The sequence below is a fragment of the Salvelinus namaycush genome, chromosome 14 (genome assembly GCF_016432855.1).
Source record: "Salvelinus namaycush isolate Seneca chromosome 14, SaNama_1.0, whole genome shotgun sequence".
Taxonomy (NCBI): domain Eukaryota; kingdom Metazoa; phylum Chordata; class Actinopteri; order Salmoniformes; family Salmonidae; genus Salvelinus; species Salvelinus namaycush.
Window position 1 is genome coordinate 25,008,170 of NC_052320.1, and position 22,917 is coordinate 25,031,086.

The 22,917-nt window shown below is 40.6% G+C and overlaps 1 protein-coding gene across 1 annotated transcript in view; it reads right to left on the reverse strand.

The window, feature by feature from the left end:
* Positions 1 to 22,917, reverse strand: part of pex14 (peroxisomal biogenesis factor 14) — a 105,030-nt gene that overhangs the window by 54,740 nt on the left and 27,373 nt on the right. The window contains exon 3 of the mRNA XM_039008280.1: positions 55 to 139. Coding sequence (XP_038864208.1) covers positions 55 to 139 — 85 coding nt within the window. The remainder of the gene's footprint in view (positions 1 to 54; positions 140 to 22,917) is intronic.

A 22,917-nucleotide genomic window follows, 5' to 3' on the forward strand; every position in this document is an offset into this window, starting at 1 on the left:
AGTAATTAACTAGTATTTACATCAAAAACAACATGCGCCACAAACGTCGCTCACCTTTTTTCTTCAGGAAAACTTTTCTGGTTTCCAGTGGACTTTGACGGACTTTATGGTTCTGTAAAAATTTCACAGCTGTGGCAATCTGTGGAAGACAAAGAAAGAATGTAGAAAAGGTTGGATTTCAACTTCAAGAATACAAAGATTATCCATCTTATGACTGTATACAACAGCAAACAAACATTCTCACTCAGTCTAGACAGAAGTGGTAGCCTAGATTTGTTAAAACCCAGACATGGTATAAATTGATTTGTTTGAAAGTCACTTCTGAAAACTTCCCTGCATTGAGTATTAAGACCACCTGACCACTTTCTAGATAATTCCAGAGAATGACCAAATCAGCTGTTATAAAATTAGCCCATCAAAGAGTGCTGGACAAATGGAGTATGGAGCTTAATTCGCTATCATCCTCTTACAAGACAAACTTCCAGTCTTAAGTGCGTGGGGGAAGAAAATCTATACTTAATGCAGAGGTGATCATTTGTATCTAATAACTTAAGAATCCTTGGCTGAAAACTTCTGTAATTCTTCCAGTTAAAAACGCACCATGATCAAATCACTAAAGCCTAAATGTTGTAATGACTCGAGACGTTAATGCACTAGAACGTTAAATGGCATCAGAACATCAGTAGTTTCAAGTGCACGGCATTCATCAATTCTATTATGTTTTCCTTCGAGATGCACCTTAATTTCCCCCACTCCAGTTTGCTTTTCCAAGAATTAGAGAAAAAAAAACATCCTTAAATGCTATTAAAACATACATTTGAAGTGGGCGCCTTGAAGTGGTGCCTCTTAAAACAGATAAACATTAAATAACATGGAGAACGGGGGAAACACACACTGGCAAGGAGGGCTTGGATGACTTGTTATCTCACCTGTGGTCCCCTGTGATTCAATTGTAAAAGTCATCCCTCTAATAGGTTAAAAGGTTTTGATTACCCTTCCTTTTCTTGGAGTGTTGAAAGAAAAAAAAGTGATTGAGCACACTGCCAGTGGGTAATTCATTTTGGGTAATGCATTGCATATACTAAAGACCTGTTTCAATCCAAAATAATTACATTTTTAAACTCATCGAAAAGGGGCAGCTATGGCAGGGAAGTAGTCTAAAAAGCCATATTATTATTCTGTGACAAAACACAGTGTGGTAGGTGTGAGGTGGTGGTGTGGTTGTGATGAAAATGTACTACTCCTCAACATCTAAGTTTTGCCTCGTGAAATGCATCCAAACTCAAATGATACTGATCTATTATCAGCCTTAGACATCTGTATTGTACGTCAGAGAGGTTGAGAAATCTTTGAAAACATGACCATTATTGTTTAGTTATTCCTACAGTGGCATAACATGACTTATTATAAAATACTAAGTTTAAAATGGGGCCAAGTTGTATCATTTTATCAAAGGAGTAGACAAACCGTTCAGAAATATTTATTATCCATTTATTCACCATAACATTAGCATGACCTTTGATGTACACAAGGGTTGCACAAGGTGTGTGAAAATTCCTGGATCTCTATATGCTGAGGGCTTATTAAAGTCAGTCACCCGGAACCTTCATTGTGACAAGCAGATTAAACCATTTGCATGGTGAACCACCGATTGATGTTTGAGGAGAACATATATCTGTTTGATAACAAGATGGAAATATTCTGGCTTTTAGGATTCTGAAAGATCATTTACTGATTCAGTGAGTGAAAAGGCCACAAAATGTGCAGCTAAATTAATCCAGGACAATAGGTAATGAATGAAAACTAGAAAAGAATGGATAACGTATTGCTAATAAACTGAGGCTAATAAGGCTATAGCACCGCATTAATTGTAGTGACTGAAAGATTGAGACGTGAGAGGAAAATAACCTAAATGTGGAAGAATATGCTAAATTTGTTTACATTATTTCCTTAAACTATAAATATTGTACAATTGACAAGTATCTTGTCATCTATGTTAAAACAAGAATGTTGTAATCTACAGTATGTGTCACCATCAACATTTTTTTTAAAGTACAACATCAATAAAAAAATTCTAAAAACTAATAAGTCAAACTGTCCATTTTAGTAAAATGGTTGCAGTATATCTTCAGGGAGGGTAAAAGTGCTGTTCTTAGCAGATGACATAGCTGGTTTGCACAAGTTCCACCCAGACATCTCAATCAATTATAACCACATTGCACAGATTTCAGTCTTGTCTTGTTATTGACTTATAGATCATCCCTGCTATAGTGTACGGTAGCACATAATTGGGCTTTTAAGGGGTGGGCTGTATGTTAGTACAAGGCACATTTGGTTTGGCAGGATAAATATCAATTGAAATTAAAATGGTGGGTGTGTCTGGCTTTTCCGAATACCGGTAAATACCTATTGGTTAGTTGAACAATCATTTTCTAATGCTTCTTGTAAAGCTAAAATTGCTAATGCACCAAAGTGCTCCATGTACTGACCAATAATCTTTACAAATGAGATAACCAATAAAGTGTCAGGTACAGCCGAAAAAGAGGCGAAAACTCAATCATAGGAAGAGATGAACACTAACCAATGTGCTTTAAGAGAGTGAAGTTGATGAGCGGACAAGATTACAGCATCATTATTGAGTTTGAATTGGCACCTTTTTTTTTCTTCTTTTTTTTTTAAACCTTGAATCTTTACTTTAACATTTTGAAAAATGTCTAGCAAACCTAATTATGTTTGAACTAACCAGTAGAATGTTTTTTTCTCTCACTAGTAACAGCATTGAAGTAAAATATTGGTATAAACCTATGAAAATTTACCAATGCACCATTATCAGTTGAATTTTTGAAAAATAAAACCCTTGGAAAATACTGACTAACTGGCTGGGAGGGCACTGTGTTTTTATTTAGTCATTTCCTTTTTGCTGGTGGAGGTTTTTTGATGTTTAACGGTATGAATTTATGAAACCATAAAAGATAAAAAGGGAGGCGTTGCTTAGAAATGCTGCCATACAACGGCCATATTGAAAAATAGGATTTCCCGAGTGACTATATTTAGAGGTCAAGCGAGGTTTCAAGAGTTTTCATTTCACTTTTTAGTTTTCCAAGAGAAAAAGCACTCTTACAAAAGCTGAGAAGTGTAACAGACTTAACACAGAAAACTTAAGGGATCAATGTTACAAAAGTAGAGGTGGAAGTGCGTGAAGATTGAGTAAGAATTGTCATATAGAATGAACAGGAACAGATTGTTTCCAAACTGATGGTAGTCTCTACTAAAGCAATATCATACCCATGAAGGCACAGATGCAAAGTGAGGAGGTGCTGAATTAATTTCATGATCAAAGTAAGACCACCAATAATGTGAACTTCGATAGCAACAATTCCACAGGTCGTTGCTGTAAATGAGAATGTGTTCCTAGTCAACTTACCAGGTAAAAAAAAGAAATACACAACATTGTCACTGAGCGCTACTGTAGCTAGCTAATGTTAAAGGACCATCGTATCAAATCACATTTTATTTGTCACATGCTTCGTAAAGAACAGGTGTAAACTAACAGTGAAATGCTTACTTACGGGTCCTTTGCCAACAATGCAGATTAAAGATTGACAGTACCAGATAGTCCAGAATGAATCGTGAATAATGATGAGTGAGAAAGTTAGACACACAAATATCTTACCCCCAAAGCCATGCTAACCTCTCACCATTACAATAACAGGGGAGGTTAGCATTTGGGGGTATGACATTTGTGTGTCTAACTTTCTCACTTATCTCACTTCAGATTAATTCAGGACTATCCGTGATCATGGTAGCATCCACATGAATGTAGAAGTGTTTAGAAACATTTTATTCTTATTTGCAATAAAAGTTACTCCAAAATGACACAATACATTATTTATCATTAATTTCTATTGGGCAGGTAGCCTAGTGGTTAGAGCGTTGGGCCAGTAACCGAAAGGCTGCTGGATCGAATCCCCGAGCTGACAAGGTAAAAATCTGTCGTTCTGCCCCTGAGCAAGGCAGTTAAACCACTGTTCCCCAGGCGCTGAAGACGTGGATGTCGATTAAGGCTGCACCTCTCTGATTCAGAGGGGTTGGGTTAAATGCGGAAGACACATTTCAGTTGAAGGTTGTTGTACAACTGACAGTACAAAAAAGTATGAATGTATGTACTTGTAAGTCGCTCTGGATAAGAGCATCTGCTAAATGACTTAAATGTAAATGTATCCCCCCTTTCCTTAAATGGGCACAAAATAATCTGCAGCAAACAGCATCCAACAAGTTTGTAAAGTCACAATCTTGATGTAATTATTGCATGCTAAGTGAATTTGTCCCAATTCTTTTAGTCCCACAAAAATGGGGGGACTATGTACAAAGTGCTGTAATTTCTAAACAGTTCACCCGATATGGATGAAAATACCCTCTAGGGCTGGGCTGTATACCATATTTTACTATATACTGGTATTGATGCATGGACCGGTTTGGGTTTTTACTTTATCTTCAATAACAGTATTTGAATGTTTGGTTTGTTAAATGTGACACGCCGTGTGTAACTTACATTTTTATAGTTTACTCCACTACTTGAGTCATCTCTCTCGGCTCCCTCTCTCCATACAGACCTAGCCCGTCACTCAAGGAGCGCATTTGTTGTTACTTGACCACAAGACACTTGCGTTCAGTCTGCATGGTCAATGCAGCACATGCAACAATGTTGATGACTACAATGCTGTTTACACTTTGCTTCTTGTAATGATAATCGCTAGTTAGCTGGTCAGAGTAAACGTAGCTAGCTATACAGCCTGATACCAATGAGGGTGTACAACTAAATCAGCATGTTGTCTGTATAACAGTATCTTGTAAATCAAAGAAGAATAAGCAAAGCATGAATGTGTTAGCTACATGAAGTAGATAAGAGAAAACATTTAATGTAGCCAAAGAATATAAGGTCCCCTAGGAAACACTGACAAACACTTTGGTTCCTACCCTGTCACAATAACTCCTCCCTGGCATTTTTAGTCATTGTGATGTCAAATAACACTGTTTTCAAAGTGCCCACTATTACACTACATGGCCAAAGGTATGTGGACACCCGATCGTCCAACATGTCATTCCAAAATCATGGGCATTAATAAGGAGTTGGTCCCCCCTTTGTTGCTATAACAGCCTCCACTCTTCTGGGAAGGCTTTCCACTATATGTTGGAACATTGCTGTGGGGACTTGCTTCCATTCAGCCACAAGAGCATTAGTGAGGTCGGGCACTGATGTTGGGCGATTAGGCCTGGCTCGCAGTCGGCGTTCCAACTCATCTCAAAGGTGTTTGATGAGGTTGAGGTCAGGGCTCTGTGCAGGCCAGTCAAGTTCTTCCACACCCGTCTTGACAAACCCTTTCTGTATGGCCCTCGTTCTGTGCACAGGGCATTGTCATGCTGAAACAGGAAAGGGCCTTCCCCAAACTGTTGCCACAAAGTTGGAAGCACAGAATCGTCTAGAATGTCATTGTATGCTGTAGCATTAAGATTTCCCTTCACTGGAACTAAGGGGCCTAGCCCGAACCATGAAAAACAGCCCCAGACCATTATTCCTCCTCCTCCACCAAACTTTACAGTCGGCACTATGCATTGGGGCAAGTAGCATTCTCCTGGTATCCGCCAAACCCAGATAAGTCCGTCAGACTGCCAGATGGTGAAGCGTGATTCATCACTCCAGAGTCCAATGGCGGCGAGGAATACACCACTCCAGCGGACGCTTGGCATTGTGCATGGTGACCTTAAGCTTGTGTGCGGCTGCTCGGCCATGGAAACACATTTCATGAAGGCCCCCAGTGAATAGTTACTGTGCTGACATTGCTTCCAGAGGCAGTTTGGAACTCACTAGTGACTGTTGCAACTGAGGACAGAAGATTTTTACGCGCTATTCACTTCAGCACTCAGCGGTCCCGTTCTGTGATCTTGTGTGGTCTACCACTTTGCGGCTGAGCCGCTGTTGCTCCTAGACGTTTCCACTTCACAATAACAGCACTTATAGTTGACCGGGGCAGCTCTAGCAGTGCAGAAATTTGGTAAACTGACTTGTTGGAAAGGTGGGCTCCTATGGCGATGCCATGTTGAAAGTCACTGAGCTCTTCAGTACGGGCCATTCTACTGCCAATGTTTGTCTATGGAGATTGCATAGCTGTGGCCTCGATTTTATACATCTGTCAGCAACGGGTGTGGCTGAAATAGCCAAATCCACTAATTTGAAGAGGTGTCCACATACACTACATGGCCAAAAGTATACTTTCAACTATAGAATTAGAATAATCATTTTTTTCCATGATTCCAACCGTTCACTCAAGGGTTTTGATCGAAATCTCAAGTCAAATCGCAATTGCAACATGTGGTTAAAAATGAGGCTTAGGTTTTTTTCCCCATATCATGCAGCCCTACGTTGGAGTGTGGAAATTATCTTAAATGAGAGCAGGAAATGCAGAAATGTATGAAAATGCAGAAAGATATTTTAGGTTGAAGTTTAATTGAACCGTATAAAACAATCAAAATGGAGAGAGATCAATTGAAATCACTTAGAATATTCGAAAAGTATTCAGATCCCTTGACTTTTTCCACATTGTTACGTTACAGCCTTATTCTAAAATTAATTTTTAAAAAGAAATCAAATCTACACACAATACCCCATAATGACAACGCACATTTTTTTATACATTTTGCAAATAAAATAAAACAACTTCACACTTACAGAAATTATTCAGACCCTTTACTCAGTACTTTGCTGAAGCACCTTTGGCTTTTTTGGGGGGTCTGAAAACTTTCCGAATGCACTGTACGTGTTGCCATCCTAGGGTTACGCACTTCTCAAAACACATTTTGAACTGTTATTATTCAAAAACATCAAATACAGTCAATAATTTAAAAAACTGTGATATGATATATTTCATAGTTTAGATTTTATTTTATTATTAAACCTTTATTTAACTAGGCAAATAATTTAAGAACAAATTCTTATTTACTACCAAAAGGCAAAATGCCTCCTGTGGGGATGGGGACTGGGTTAAAAAATAAATGAAATAAAAATATAGAACACACACACATCACGACAAGAGAAACACTACATAAAGAAAAACCTAAGACGACATCATCGCATGGCTGCAACACATGTCTTCACTATTATTCTATAATGTAGAAAATAGTAAAAATAAAGAAAAACCCTGGAATGAGTAGGTGTGTCCAAACTTTTGACTGGTACTGTATATATAATTAGGCTACTTCAAGGAGAGGATCTGCAGATTTCCGCCTAAGTAGACATACCCAAGCTATTTACTTACATTTTTCATGAGATGTCCATAAACAATAACTGATAATGTTGCATAGTCTTAGAAAGGTCTGGAACTCACCTTTCTGGCAAAAATGATTTATAAATTGGTGAGGTGTACTTTTGAGGACACAATCTCAAGTACATAGTGCAAATACTATAAAAATATGAAAAAGTATATATTTTTTCCTATTCAACAAAAGTAGGGCAATAGGGCTTGAAATGACTGAAATGCTTTCTAAATATAGTAACAATCAAATGATAAACAACTTACTGTAAGATTTCACATTTCTTGCAACTGTCAAATAAATATGATCATACTTAGTGACTACATTGGCACTATTCATATAAGTGACAAATGTTCTTTCTCCTTAGCGTTGACTGAGCGGCACAGAGACACAGTTCAAATGTGTGCAGACTAGTTACAACTTCAGCTTTAAACATGAACAGATTTTTGTCAGTCTGTGACCAAGAGAAAGTGGTCTTGTTTCAATTCTATGAAATTATTTAGTATTTTTTGAGAGCTCTAAATCTAGCTGAGAACATCACAGCGAGATGAAACCACAACCGCTGGGAGGAGAAAGAGAAAATGTATTATTTGTCTGGATAGGAGCAAAAATTTGACACGTCACTCACTATGCAAATGTTGGGTCTGAAACCTGACACTTCAAGTCAGCTGCAGAAATGGAGAGCAGACCGATGGGGCTTTCTGGCACTATAAGGCACGGGACTCCACGGCATTCCCAGAGCGCTTTGTATACCAAAATGTCAGTAGGAACTGGTCCCAAACCGCTCAACATCTAACAACACCAGCACCTAATTGAGTTACACAAAAACACTAGTCGTACTTTTCAGAGCAAATGCTTGGGCTTTTTTTTCTCCAAATAGTGGAGGTTTAGCATAACTGCCAAGGTCTAAACCACGTAAAATCTGCTCAAGTCATGGGGTAAATAAACAAGATGTTAGGGGCATTTCAGTAAGTGAAAATCAATTCATAAAATGTTTCATTCATTAGAAGTTAACTTGCTCACATTAAACTCTGAGCCAAGTCATATATTCTACAAAAAAGGTATGTGTACATTTATCTGCAATATTGAAAACTATGAGAAGGACAGAACAACTAGCGGCCAGGGGAGCAACAATGGAGGGCTAAAATGAAATCATTAACAAGTATAGGATTCAGTCTCAGTGCGAATCAATTCATTTCAAATTGGCCTGTACATTTGTGGAGAAGCACCCCTGATACTATAATAGGCTAATAGACATGGACAAAATTGTGTTAGGCTGGTCTCAAATTTCCCCCAAACAATAGTTTGCAGGACTGAAAAAAGAGAAAGAAGGAGAGGGAGAAAAATTAAGCTTATATTAATTAGGCTATATGCTTTCAGGGGCGATTCACTAACATGGATGGTTGTCTTAAATGCTTAACCCAATCGCTTTGTGTTACCAGAACCCTGCTAAAAGGAATGAGGTTTAATACAATTAAAGTATTTCCTTTTCTCTCTTAACTGGTTGATATACCCAACAGTGCTTTCACTCCATTTTATAACTACATCTTTAAATGCCCTTCTAATTGTTACATCTTTCCCGCCTAATGTGACCTTTAGCTAAGGAAGCAGAGCCTCATGGGAGCAGCTGTGTGAAATCAGTGACCCTGGGAGACATGGGAGAGTGTGGCGAAACAGAACCATCTATGTGGATATCAATGTCGGCGCCACACAAAGTCAACATTATCTACAACAGCAGCACTTCCAAAGTTTAAACATCCGAATGGTCAGGCAATGGCAATACCGGGATCTTTGAAATTGGACCTTTGATTTTATGTTCTGCGTTAAACTGTTGGTTTAAACTGTTGGTTTCTGTTCTGCGTTTAACTGTTCGGTGTCAGCTTGTTTTACTGTTTTGGATTGTTGAGACATTCCCTGTTATTTGCTGTTGTTACTTCATATACAGTGCATTAGGAATGTATTCAGAACCCCCCTCCACATGTTGTTGCTTTACAGCCCTATTTTAAAAATGATTTAAAAAATAATAATAATCTTCATCAACCTACACACAATACCCCACAATGACAAAGCCAAAACAGGTTAAGACATTTTTGCAGATGTATTAAAAATAAAAAACAGACTTGCCTTATTTACATACAGTAAGTATTCAGACCCTTTGCTATGAGATGCAAAATTGAGCTCAGGTGTATCCTGGTTCCATTGATCATCCTTAAGATGTTTCTACAACTTGATTGGAGTCCACCTGTGGGTAAATTCAATTGATTGGACATGATTGGGAAAGGCACACATCTGTCTATATAAAAGGTCCCACAGTTTAGAGTCCATGTCAAAGCTAAAACCAAGCCATGAGGTCAAAGGAATTGTTTGTAGAGCTCCTAGACAGGATTGTGTTGAGGCACAGATCTGGGGAAAGGTACCAACACATTTCTGCAGCATTGAATGTCCCCAAGAACACAGTGGCCTCCATCATTCTTAAAAATGGAAGAAGTTTGGAACCACCAAGGCTCTTCCTAGAGCTGGCCGCCTGGCCAAACTACAGAGAGACCCTTGATGAAAACCTGCTCCAGATAGATCAGGACCTCAGACTGGGGCGAAGGTTCACCTTCCAACAGGACAACGACCTTAAGCACACAGCCAAGACAACACAGGGCTTCGGGACAAGTCTCTGAATGTCCTTGAGTGCCCAGCCAGATCCCAGACTTAAACCCGATCGAACTCTGGAGAGACCTGAAAATAGCTGTGCAGCGACACTTCCCATCCAACCTGACAGAGCTTCAGAGGATCTGCAGAGAAGAATGGGAGAAACTCCCCAAATACAGGTGTACCAAGCTTGTAGCTTCATACCCAAGAAGACTCGAGGCTGTAATTGCTGCCAAAGATGCTTCAACAAAGTACTGAGTAAGGGGTCTGAATACTTATGTAAATGTGATTGCAAATGTATTACAAATAAAAAAAACGAACACTTCCAAAAACCCATTTTTGCATTGTCATTATGGGGTACTGTGTATAGATTGGATAAAATGTTGTTTTTCTCATCATTTTAGAATAAGGCTGTAACGTAACAAAATGTGGAAAAAGTCAAGAGGTCTGCATACTTTCCAAATGCACTGTATGAATCAAAACTGAAAAAGGTGTAATGACCAACTTGTTTAAATGTGTAACATGCTCCCCTGCTAATGACAAAAGTATAATATAGTTCCGTTTTACATCTGTTAAGATGCTCAAGAGGTATGGTGGGGTTGGTTTTCCAAGAGTTAGAATTTTCCAAATGTGGTTAATCTTTATTGAATAATCTTAACTTCCGAAATTAAAAAGGTCAGAGTGAACGTTTCAATGCATAAAAAGGGCCATGGAAAACTTCATTGACGTTTGGTTGGCAAAGGTTTAAAAATAACAGACAGGCTGCATGTGTGACAACTTTAGCCCCATGGGCAAGGCTACAAACAATGACATCAACATCACATTACGCAATTTTAAAGGGGGGTGGTGGACGGAAATCTCTCTCTTTTGCGACCAGTGCACATTCAGACCAAACTTTCCATTCATAAGTATTTGCCTATCAGACGTTCGCCGTCACAACTAGGCCTAACAGTTGAATTGGTCAATGCAATGGAACTTTGCAGGCTGGAACACGTGTGAGGCCAGATTTAGACCCTTCAATCAAGCTGTCCCTCACAAAACAAAGCTTATAGATCAGCACAGATTAAATCAGGCCTGTTTATGATGGACTCTAATTCTAGAAATCACAATTTGTTATCAAATGTGTAAACACCCCATCCCATTCATAGACATATTTCCTTACGGGAAAAGAACAGGGATATATCTACAGTTGAAGATAGAAGTTTACATACACATTAGCCAAATACATTTAAACTCAGTTTCACAATTCCTGACATTTAATCATAGTACAAATTCCCTGTCTTAGGTCAGTTAGGATCACCACTTTATTTTAAGAAGGTGAAATGTCAGAATAATAGGAGAGAGAATGATTATGCTTTAGTTTCTTTCATCACATTCACAGTGGGTCAGAAGTTTACATACACTCAATTAGTATTTGGTAGCATAGCCTTTAAAATTGTTTAACTTGGGTCAAATGTTTCAGGTAGCCTTCCACAAGCTTCCCACAATAAGTTGGGTGAATTTTGGCCCATTCCTCCTGACAGAGCTGGTGTAACTGAGTCAGGTTTGTAGGCCTCCTTGCTCGCACAGACTTTTTCAGTTCTCCCCACACATTTTCTATAGGATTGAGGTCAGGGCTTTGTGACGGCCACTCCAATACCTTGACTTTGTTGTGCTTAAGACATTTTGCCACAATTTTGGAAGTATGTTTGGGGTCATTGTCCATTTGGAAGACCCATTTGCGACCAAGCTTTAACTTCCTGACGGATGTCTTGAGATGTTGCTTCAATATATATCCACATAATTTTACTACCTCATGATGCCATCTATTTTGTGAAGCGCACCAGTCCCTCCTGCAGCAAAGCACCCCAACAACATGATGCTGCAACCCCCGTGCTTCATGTTTGGGATAGTGTTCTTCGGCTTGCAAGCCTCCCCCTTTTTCCTCCAAACATAACGATGGGCATTATGGCCAAACAGTTCTATTTTTTGTTTCATCAGACCAGAGGACATTTCTCCAAAAAGTACGATCTTTGTCCCCATGTGCAGTTGCAAACCGTAGTCTGGCTTTTTTATGGCGGTTTTGGAGCAGTGGCTTCTTCCTTGCTGAGTGGCCTTTCAGGTTATGTCTATATAGGACTCATTTTACTGTGGATATAGATACTTTTGTACACGTTTCCTCCAGCATCTTCACAAGGTCCTTTGCTGTTGTTCTGGGATTGATTTGCACTATTTGCACCAAAGTACATGGTGTTTATACTTGCGTACTATTGTTTGTACAGATGAACGTGGTACCTTCAGGCTTTTGGAAATTGCTCCCAAGGATGAGCCAGACTTGTGGAGGTCTACAATTGTTTTTCTGAGGTCTTGGCTGATTTCTTTTCATTTTCCCATGATGTCAAGCAAAGAGGCACTGAGTTTGAAGGCAGGCCTTGAAATACATCCACAGGTACACCTCCAATTGACTCAAATGATGTCAATTTGGCTATCAGAAGCTTCTAAAGCCATGACATCATTTTATGGAATTTTCCAAGCTGTTTAAAGGCACAGTCAACTTAGTGTGTGTAATCTTCTGACCCACTGGAATTGTGATACAGTGATTTATAAGTGAAATAATCTGTCTGTAAACAATTGTTGGAAAATTACTTGTGTCATGCACAAAGTAGATGTCCTAACAGACTTGCCAAAACTATAGTTTGTTAACAAGAAATTTGTGGAGTGGTTGAAAAACGAGTTAATGACTCCAACCTAAGTGTATGTAAACTTAATACATGGCATCTCATGATGTTAGGATTATTACATTGAAACTTAGGACAAAGTGTCTGAAGTTCTCTCTTTGTCAGTTACAGTTCACATACATTGAATCATTCACCTCCTAAAAATGTTGTAAGTTTGATGAGAAATATTGATAAACAATCAACATTTTGATGATCCGGTTGATGGGGTGTCTCCTATAACATTTTCAAAAGGTTTACATTTTGGACTAGGCTAGAACCCATAAAAAAATGCCCATCTAAAATCTACAGTTCCTTGAGTAAACAAAAACTACAGTATTCAAATAAAACATCCCTCATGAAGTATTAACTTTATATTAATGTTATTTTTTTCCAATGACTGCATAAGGTCGAGTTAGCCTCACCAAAACACAAACATATGACTGCTTGGATAAATACATCCACATAGTGGTAGGGGCTGGTTCTGGTGCCGCCCCCATGACTAAAGACCAGTACCCCCATCAGTGACACTTCACTTTCACTCACTTTGGCCAAAAGACCAGCATATATATCCCACAATTTTTTTTTAATTCAGGTAAAAGGCCTAAACAAGAAGGCTGGGGCCGCTCTGACAGATAAGGGTCATCAGAGATTAAACTGTGGCACTTTAGCTGGAGAAAGCAGCAGCGGTGTAGCACAACAAAACTACTCAGCCACCACAAACATTCAAGCCCCTTCTCAGCAGCAATCCAGTAATGGATACTTCCTTGGCTTCTCTATTGGTCAAAATGTTTTCATACAATAATTTAATTCAGAAACACTTTTACAAAGCAGGAGTGATCAATTTTAATTAGTTGATTTTTTTCTCAATCGCATAAAATGTAATGTACTGCCATCGATCTCCTTTGTTCTTTAATGCAGTGCCTCTTTCCTGTAATTTGAAGCTTTTTTTTTTTTTACTCTTACAGTCAATGATGACATTTTGTGACAAGCAGCTCCACTCGTCTTTTATGAGCATTACCGGAAACAAAGACACATAAACGCAAATAGAAATCATTTAAAAGAATATAGTAAACTGAATGTGTTGCCACAATAATCATTTCCATTTTAAAAACGTAAAGTGCTCACAGGCATACATGTACACTGTACAAAAGGGGTAATCAACCTGGGATCCGCGGCCCCCTAATATTGAAATGCATACCTTCAGTAGAAAAGAGGATAATATTTCCTTTCTAATGATTTCAACTCCTAATATTGAGCAAATTACACTCACTGGAGTATCTGACATACTGTACAGCGCGTTCAGAAAGTATTCATACCCCTTGACTTATTACACATTTTGTTATGTTACAGCTTGAATTCAAAATTTATTAAATATTTTTTTTTACACACAATAACCCATAATGGCAAATGTAAAATGAAAACGAAATACAGAAATCTGATTTACGTAAGTATTCACACCCCCGAGTCAATATTTTGTAAAAGCGCCTTTGGCGGCAATTACAGATTTGAGTCGTCTTGGGTATGTCTGTATCAGCTTTGCACATTTTCTCAAGCTCTGTAAAGTTAAAATGGGGATCTGCGGTGAATGGCAATCTTCAAGTCTTTCCAAAGATTTTCAATGGGATTCCAGTCTGTGCTTTGGCTGGGCCACTCAAGGACTTTCTTGTTCTGAAGCCATTCCAGCGTTGCTTTGGCTGTAAGCTTGGGGTCATTGTCCTGTTGGAATGTAAATCTTTGTCCCAGTCTAAGGTCATTTGCACTCTGAAGCAGGTTCTCATCAAGGATTTACAGGGGGCTGCCGGGGTACGTGCTACGCAACTGCTTATAACTATACGTTAAGTATAACTATAAGAAATCTAAGACATGTCAAATAAAAGACATCCAGCTCAGGAATCCAGCTTTGCTAACTTGCTAGCTAAGAGGCTAGAAGTCAAGATCAAACTTCTTGGTTGCAGCAGAGACAGTCTAGCCTGAGTACCAGTCTCTTTAGCTAACATTCCTCTCATTGCCACTCATTGTCATTGCCAAAGAGACAGGCATATCTACCATCTTCAAATATGAACATTTTATCATTAATGAGCTTGAGGAGAATAGATGATTCGATAACCCTCACAGCTATCCTCCAACAATTATCCAAATATTGGAACGTTATATCACTTTTCCTTCACATAACACGTTGGTATCTGGTTGCTAAGCAACCATTTTTTGTTTGTCCAGATGAAACCAGTCTGTCAAAATTTGCTAGCTCACGTCTAAATACATACTGCAATTCCAACCCTAAAATCTATTTGCTTTGATTTTAAGCCTCAAAATACAACAACTTGCCTAACTAACAGCTAAATGTTTGTTTTTGACTTTGCCGTAATTCTAATTCTATGAGGCTCTACATGTTGTCAAATATTAATTGTGCTGCCATCCTGTTAACAGATTATTTTATTACAATGGTTAAAATGGATTTTCATTGTGTTCCATGGTGTTATTTGCCCCCTAGTGGAGCTTTCTGGTACTTAGAATGTACGCAAACAGGAAGTAGAGAATTCGTTCTGCACGCATAGAAGCAGCTAAAAACAACGCTACAGTGCAGGTCTTTCAGTGTAGTTATTTCTTGTCACGCTTCAGCCTTGGAAAATATTTGTTTGTAAGTTCGATTCAAGCATTTAGCTAGTGATGATAATCTTGTTATTGATAGAGTTGTTTACATATCAATGTTGGTTGGTTGGTTGCATTTACTCACACAAATTGCAATGCCTTTCATGTATGCCGTTAGCTGTATTGCTTTGCTCGTGCGTCATGCAAACGAATTGTAAAATATACAATACTGTAGTTTTGTTACCGATTCTAGTGTAATATGCTTTGTTATTCTACATAGATGGTTGTACATTATTAGAGTAATGAAAGGAGTTAGTCAATTACCATATGAGTAACAATTAGCTATATGGTTTGGCATCATGCCAGATGCATGGTACCTTAGCACGTGCTTTGTATTCATGCAACTTCAAATGTATAATGTACAGCTACAGTATGTCGGTCTGAATTGAATACTAAAGTATATTCTTTTCTGTATTTTGCAGTTTTACAACAAACGTTTTCAATATATTCATTCAAGAAAAGTCACGCCTTGGGAGTTTTATTGAAGACTTAGTTGTTAGCTATCTGTCTAGTTTTGCATGGGAACGCAACTCAAGGGCAGAATAGTAAAAAAACATCATCACGGCGGGCTCAAGCACAAGAATAACCACACACGGTGGTTTTGTTTCTACATTCATCAGCCAACAAAGCCTCTGTTCCTGTGGAAGACCAGCAGTCTACGGTACAACAACCAGAGCCAGGAGTTCGACAGAGAGAGATGGAGGAGCCTCTTCAGCACATTGGGACCAAGTCTCAATCTACAAGATCAAGGTCATCATAACAGTCAAGCAGATCCTCAACGGCGAGTATCAGCCAGCATCAAAGCACGCGCCAAGGCAGACGCAGCGCGTGCACAAGTCTCCTATGCTGAGAAGGAAGCTTCTGTGATGAAACAAAAGGCAGAAATAGAGGCCAGCTTGTTGAAGCAAGAAGCTGACCTCGAGGCAAGTTTATATGTTCTCCAATTTGAGAGAACAGCTGCTGCTGCATTGGCTGAAGCTGCAGCCTTTGAAGAAGCTGTAGGATCAGAACGCAGAGAACTTCACAAAGAACTAGACACAGGGACACAGCCCTTAAGTCCAGTCCAGCGTACCTGTGAGTATGTGCAACAACATGCTAGGCCCTACTTTGCTGAACTTCCATTTGAAGTGGAGAAACAAAAGCTTAGTGTTGACCCAGCTACATGCCATAATCCAGAAAGTAGCAAACAACAGAGCATGAGCAGAGACTCTCCGTTCAAAAGAAATGAACAGCAGCATGGTGTAAATGGAAAACAAGCCCACTTCCAGTCACACACACAAAGCGTCCCTGAGGCACAAGTGGCACCAGACCTCATCAAGTACCTCCTACGCCGTGAGATGGTGAGTTCCGGACTCCTGAAGTTTGATGATCGCCCTGAAAATTATTGGGCATGGAAAGCATCCTTTCTCAATGCGACCAGAGACTTGAATTTATCAGCCAGGGAAGAGTTAGATCTAATTACCAAGTGGCTAGGGGCAGAGTCGTCTGAGCAAGCAAACAGAATTAGATCTGTCCATATTTTCAACGCAACAGCAGGGCTTAACATGGTCTGGCAACGACTAGAAGAGTGCTATGGTACACCCGAAGTGATCGAGAATGCACTGTTGAAGAAAATTGATGATTTTCCAAAACTGGCTAACAAAGACAATCACAAACTAAGAGAACTAGGTGACATTCTTCTCGAACTGGAGTGTGCTAAAGTAGAAGGGTACCTTCCAGGCCTCGCTTATCTGGACACATCTCGGGGGGTGAACCCTATAGTAGAGAAACTTCCATTCAGTTTACAAGAAAAATGGATTGCACAGGGATCCAAATACAAGGAGGACTATCGGGTAGCATTCCCACCATTCTCGTTCTTCTCGAGATTCATCAGGAACCAGGCGAAAACTAGAAACGACCCCAGTTTCACCCTCTACACCTCAACTAACCAGGTGTCTATGAAAAGTGAGAAACCTGCCAGGTACAGCAGCAAGACACCTGTGACTGTATACAAAACCGATGTGTCATCTGAGCCCTCAGACCACCAAACCAAACCCAGTAAGACAAAGATTGAAAACCCTGACCATCACTGCCCGATACATAACAAACCTCATCCTCTTAAAAAGTGTCGTGGGTTTAGATACAAAACTCTAGATGAGCGCAAATCATATCTCAAAGAGAATGGAATTTGTTTCCGATGTTGTGGGTCAACTCAGCACAGAGCTAAAGACTGTAAGGTGTCAATCAAGTGCTCTGAGTGCGACAGCGACAGACATCTTGCTGCTCTGCATCCAGGCCCAGCCCCTTCAAATACAGACACTGCTACAGCAGAGAAAGAGCATGGCGGGGAGCAAGGTGACGATGCTCTTCTATCTGTCACCTCAAAGTGTACGGAGATCTGTGGTGAGGCAGTTAATCCAAGATCATGTTCAAAAATATGCCTAGTTAAAGCTTATCCGGCTGGGAAAAGAGAGAAAGCTGTCAAAATGTATGTAGTGCTTGATGAACAGAGTAACAAATCTCTGGCCAAGACAGAGTTTTTCAATCTCTTCAACATCAATGACAACTCTGCTCCATACACCATGAAGACCTGTTCTGGGGTAACAGACTTCAGGCAGGAGAGCCGTCAACTTCATGGTGGAGTCTATAGACGGACACATGCAGCTCACTCTCCCTACTCTGATAGAGTGTGATATGATGCCAGACGATAGGACGGAGATTCCCTCCCCCGACATTGCGTATCATCATCCCCATCTGCAACCAGTTATGGACAAAATTCCAGCTGTGGACCCAGACGCTCCCATCCTCCTGCTCTTAGGACGAGACATCTTAAGGGTACACAAGGTACGAGAGCAAATCAATGGGCCCCACGACACTCCTTATGCACAGCGACTCGACCTCGGGTGGGTCATCGTGGATGAGGTCTGTCTGGGAACAGCTCACCGACCAGCCAATGTTAACGTGTTCAGGACAAACATACTTCAAAATGGTCGCACATCCTATCTGAGCCCTTGCCCTGACATCATCCAGGTAAAAGAGAACTACAACAGCGTAGCTCAGAAACACATCTCTCCCTCTACAGTGCACTCGAGAGATCCGAGCACAACTGTGAACACAGACAGCCTGGGATGTTCCGTGTTCGACAAAACACAAGACGATGATAAACCAGCACCATCAGTGGAGGACAAAGCCTTTTTGGACATTATGGACAAACAGGTTTTCCAGGATGATGGAAACAACTGGGTGGCTCCACTACCCTTTCGCCCCACTCGACGTCGCCTTCCTAATAACAGGGAGCAGGCCATAAACCGTCTCACATCACTTCGCAGGACTTTAGACAAAAAGCCTGACATGAAGCGTCATTTTATTGACTTCATGCAAAAGATGCTGGATAACGACCAAGCCGAACCTTCACCGCCACTAGAGGGAGACAAAGAATGTTGGTATCTACCCATATTTGGTGTTTACCATTCACAAAAGCCTGATCAAATAAGAGTAGTATTTGACTCCAGTGCTAAGTGTCAAGGCGTGTCACTTAACGATGTTCTGCTCAGTGGTCCAGACTTAAACAACACACTCTTGGGTGTCCTAATGCGCTTCCGCAAGGATTGCATTGCACTAACAGCAGATGTGCAACAAATGTTTTACTGTTTTGGTGTACGTGAAGATCACAGAGATTACTTAAGGTTTCTCTGGTATGAAGACAACAATCCAGATAGAAACATAACTGAGTACAGGATGAAAGTCCATGTATTTGGGAACAGCCCTTCACCAGCCGTAGCCATCTACTGCATGAGACGAGCAGCGCTACAGGGTGAGAAGGAACACGGATCAGAACCCAAGCAATATGTAGTGAGGAACTTCTACGTCGATGATGGGCTGACATCAGTAGCTACTACAGAAGAAGCTATCAACATTCTAAGAAAAACACAAGCAATGTTGGCGGAGTCCAACATGAAACTACACAAGATTGCATCCAATAGCAAAACAGTTATGGAAGCCTTCCCTATGGAGGACCGTGCAAAAGACTTAAAAGATCTGGACCTAGGAGTGGATCCTCTCCCCTTTCAACGGAGTCTGGGACTTTCCTGGAACCTGGAAACAGACAGCTTCTCATTCCAGGTGTCCCACAATGAGAAGCCTTTTACGCGGAGAGGCATCCTGTCCACAGTGAATAGTCTTTATGACCCCCTTGGGTTCGTGGCTCCAATAACAATGCAAGGTAAAGCCTTAATCAGAGAACTCTCTTCTGATCAGAGTGAGTGGGATACCCCTCTTCCCCCAGAAAAAGAAGAGAAATGGAACATGTGGAAGGAATCTTTGATGGAGTTGGAACATATGTATATTCAGCGGACCTACATCCCAGTCTCCTTGTCTACCACTCAAAGAAGAGAGCTACACATCTTCTCGGATGCCTCTACAGTAGCCATAGGAGCGGTAGCCTACCTGAGAGTTATTGACTCGGAAGGTCAATGCCATGTTGGATTTGTCATGGGGAAATCAAAATTGGCCCCTCGTCCGGCCCACACTATCCCACGCCTAGAACTGTGTGCGGCTTTGCTAGCTGTTGAGATGTATGAACTGATCAGAGACGAAATTGACATTGATGTAAATGCGGCCAAGTTCTACACAGACAGTAAGATAGTTCTCGGTTACATCCACAATGTCACCAAAAGATTCTATGTGTATGTTGCCAATAGGGTAACTCGCATCAGGAAGTCTACCCATCCAGATCAGTGGTGTTATGTAAACACTGACAGCAATCCAGCAGACCATGCAACCAGGCCTATACTTGCTGCGCTCTTAAAGTACACCAGTTGGTTCTCAGGTCCACCTTTCCTGACCCAAACAAACTCAAGTGAGCCTGAGAACATACATTTTGACCTTGTAGAGCCTCACGCAGACGCAGAGATTCGACCAGACGTCACTGTCTTCGCCTCTAAGGTTTCTGGAGCTCAACTCGGCTCTCATCGCTTTGAGAGGTTCTCAAGCTGGAAAGCTCTCAATCGAGCCACAGCACGACTCATTCATGTTGCCAGATCCTTCCATGAAGGTGCGGACAACACCAGCTGCAGAGGCTGGCATGACTGTAATAAACCATGCGGTACAAGTGAGTTGTCACAAGCCAAAACAGCAATCATTCACTGTGTGCAACATGAAGCCTTCAGAGAGGAATTCAAATGCCTTGAAAAAGGAAAAGAGTTCCCTAAACAAAGTACACTCAAAAAGCTGAACCCAGTGATTGATGAGGATGGGTTGCTGAGGGTGGGAGGCCGCTTATCCTCCGCCGACATGTCACAAGACGAAAAACATCCTCTCATCATCCCACGGACACATCATGTCGCCACCCTGCTGGTAAGACATTATCACGAGCAAGTGGCTCACCAGGGCCGTCATTTTTCAGATGGAGCTATTCGAGCAGCAGGCTTCTGGATTATTGGGAGCAAACGTCTGGTCTCTGGTATCATTCACAAGTGTGTCACCTGCCGCAAGGTTAGAGGAAGGTTAGTTGACCAAAAGATGGCTGACTTGCCTGCAGACAGACTCTCATCTGAACCACCATTCACCAGCGTTGGACTTGATGTGTTTGGACCATGGAATGTCATAACTCGTCGCACTAGAGGTGGTAGTGCAGACTCCAAGCGCTGGGCGGTGCTCTTTACATGTATGTCTACTAGAGCAGTCCATATCGAGCTCATCGAATCCATGTCCACATCAAGCTTCATCAACGCGCTGAGGCGTTTTTTCTCTATCCGTGGGCCAGCAAAAGTGCTACGCTCTGATCGAGGTACAAACTTTATAGGTGCCTGCAGGGAACTGGGTATCGACACAAATGACTCAGAACTGACTAAATACCTCTCAGATAAGGGATGTACTTGGATATTTAATCCTCCACACTCGTCTCATATGGGTGGTTCTTGGGAGAGACTCATTGGGGTTGCCAGACGTATCCTTGATGCTATGCTGTTTCAGACGGGCTCCACTCGTCTCACACATGAGGTCTTGAGCACTCTTATGTCTGAAGTTATGGCAATAATCAATGCGAGACCCCTAGTGTCAGTGTCAACCGACCCTGACATGCCTGCCATTCTCACACCCTCAATGTTACTGACACAAAAGACCAGCGCTACCTCAGCCCCTTCTGGATACTTCAGCATGAACGACCTTCATGGAAAACAGTGGAAGCAAGTCCAGTGTCTCGCTGACACCTTTTGGAAAAGGTGGAGACAGGAGTACCTGACAACGCTGCAGAGACGTAGAAAATGGACAGCAGAAAAGCCAAATGTAAAAGTGGGAGACGTTGTCTTATTGAAAGACAGTCAGGCACACAGAAATGACTGGCCAGTTGGGATTGTGGTCAAAACCTTTCCCAGTACTGACAAAAAGGTTAGGAAAGTAGAACTAAAAATTGTCAAGCAAGGAGCTGCTAAGGTGTTTCTGAGACCAATCTCAGAGATTGTTGTTCTTCTTTCTGAAGCATCCTAGAGACAAAAGATACAAATAGAAAGGACATTATTTGTTTCTTGATATGTTTTATTTCATAGTGGCACAATTTCATTATACCAGGCGGGGAGTGTGCTGCCATCCTGTTAACAGATTATTTTTTTACAATGGTTAAAATGGATTTTCATTGTGTTCCATGGTGTTATTTGCCCCCTAGTGGAGCTTTCTGGTACTTAGAATGTACGCAAACAGGAAGTAGAGAATTCGTTCTGCACGCATAGAAGCAGCTAAAAACAACGCTACAGTGCAGGTCTTTCAGTGTAGTTATTTCTTGTCACGCTTCAGCCTTGGAAAATATTTGTTTGTAAGTTCGATTCAAGCATTTAGCTAGTGATGATAATCTTGTTATTGATAGAGTTGTTTACATATCAATGTTGGTTGGTTGCATTTACTCACACAAATTGCAATGCCTTTCATGTATGCCGTTAGCTGTATTGCTTTGCTCGTGCGTCATGCAAACGAATTGTAAAATATACAATACTGTAGTTTTGTTACCGATTCTAGTGTAATATGCTTTGTTATTCTACATAGATGGTTGTACATTATTAGAGTAATGAAAGGAGTTAGTCAATTACCATATGAGTAACAATTAGCTATATGGTTTGGCATCATGCCAGATGCATGGTACCTTAGCACGTGCTTTGTATTCATGCAACTTCAAATGTATAATGTACAGCTACAGTATGTCGGTCTGAATTGAATACTAAAGTATATTCTTTTCTGTATTTTGCAGTTTTACAACATAAACGTTTTCAATATATTCATTCAAGAAAAGTCACGCCTTGGGAGTTTTATTGAAGACTTAGTTGTTAGCTATCTGTCTAGTTTTGCATGGGAACGCAACTCAAGGGCAGAATATTAATGTTATTTCCAATGAGCAACTCCACCGTAAATCCAGCTGCATATTACACATTGAGATTACCAAAGAGACTGGCCTTTGGCAATGACAATGGACTGGCAAGGAGTGGAATGTTAGCTAAAAAGACTGGTACCCAGACTAGACATTCAATCCAGATCCCTGTTGATCGCTGTCCCAAATTGTTTTGTAAGTAAAAAATTATGATTAAAATCATTACATTTTTATAGCGCTCATTGTGTGCACATTTGGTAATACCGTATACCCTGGTATGGTACAGAAACG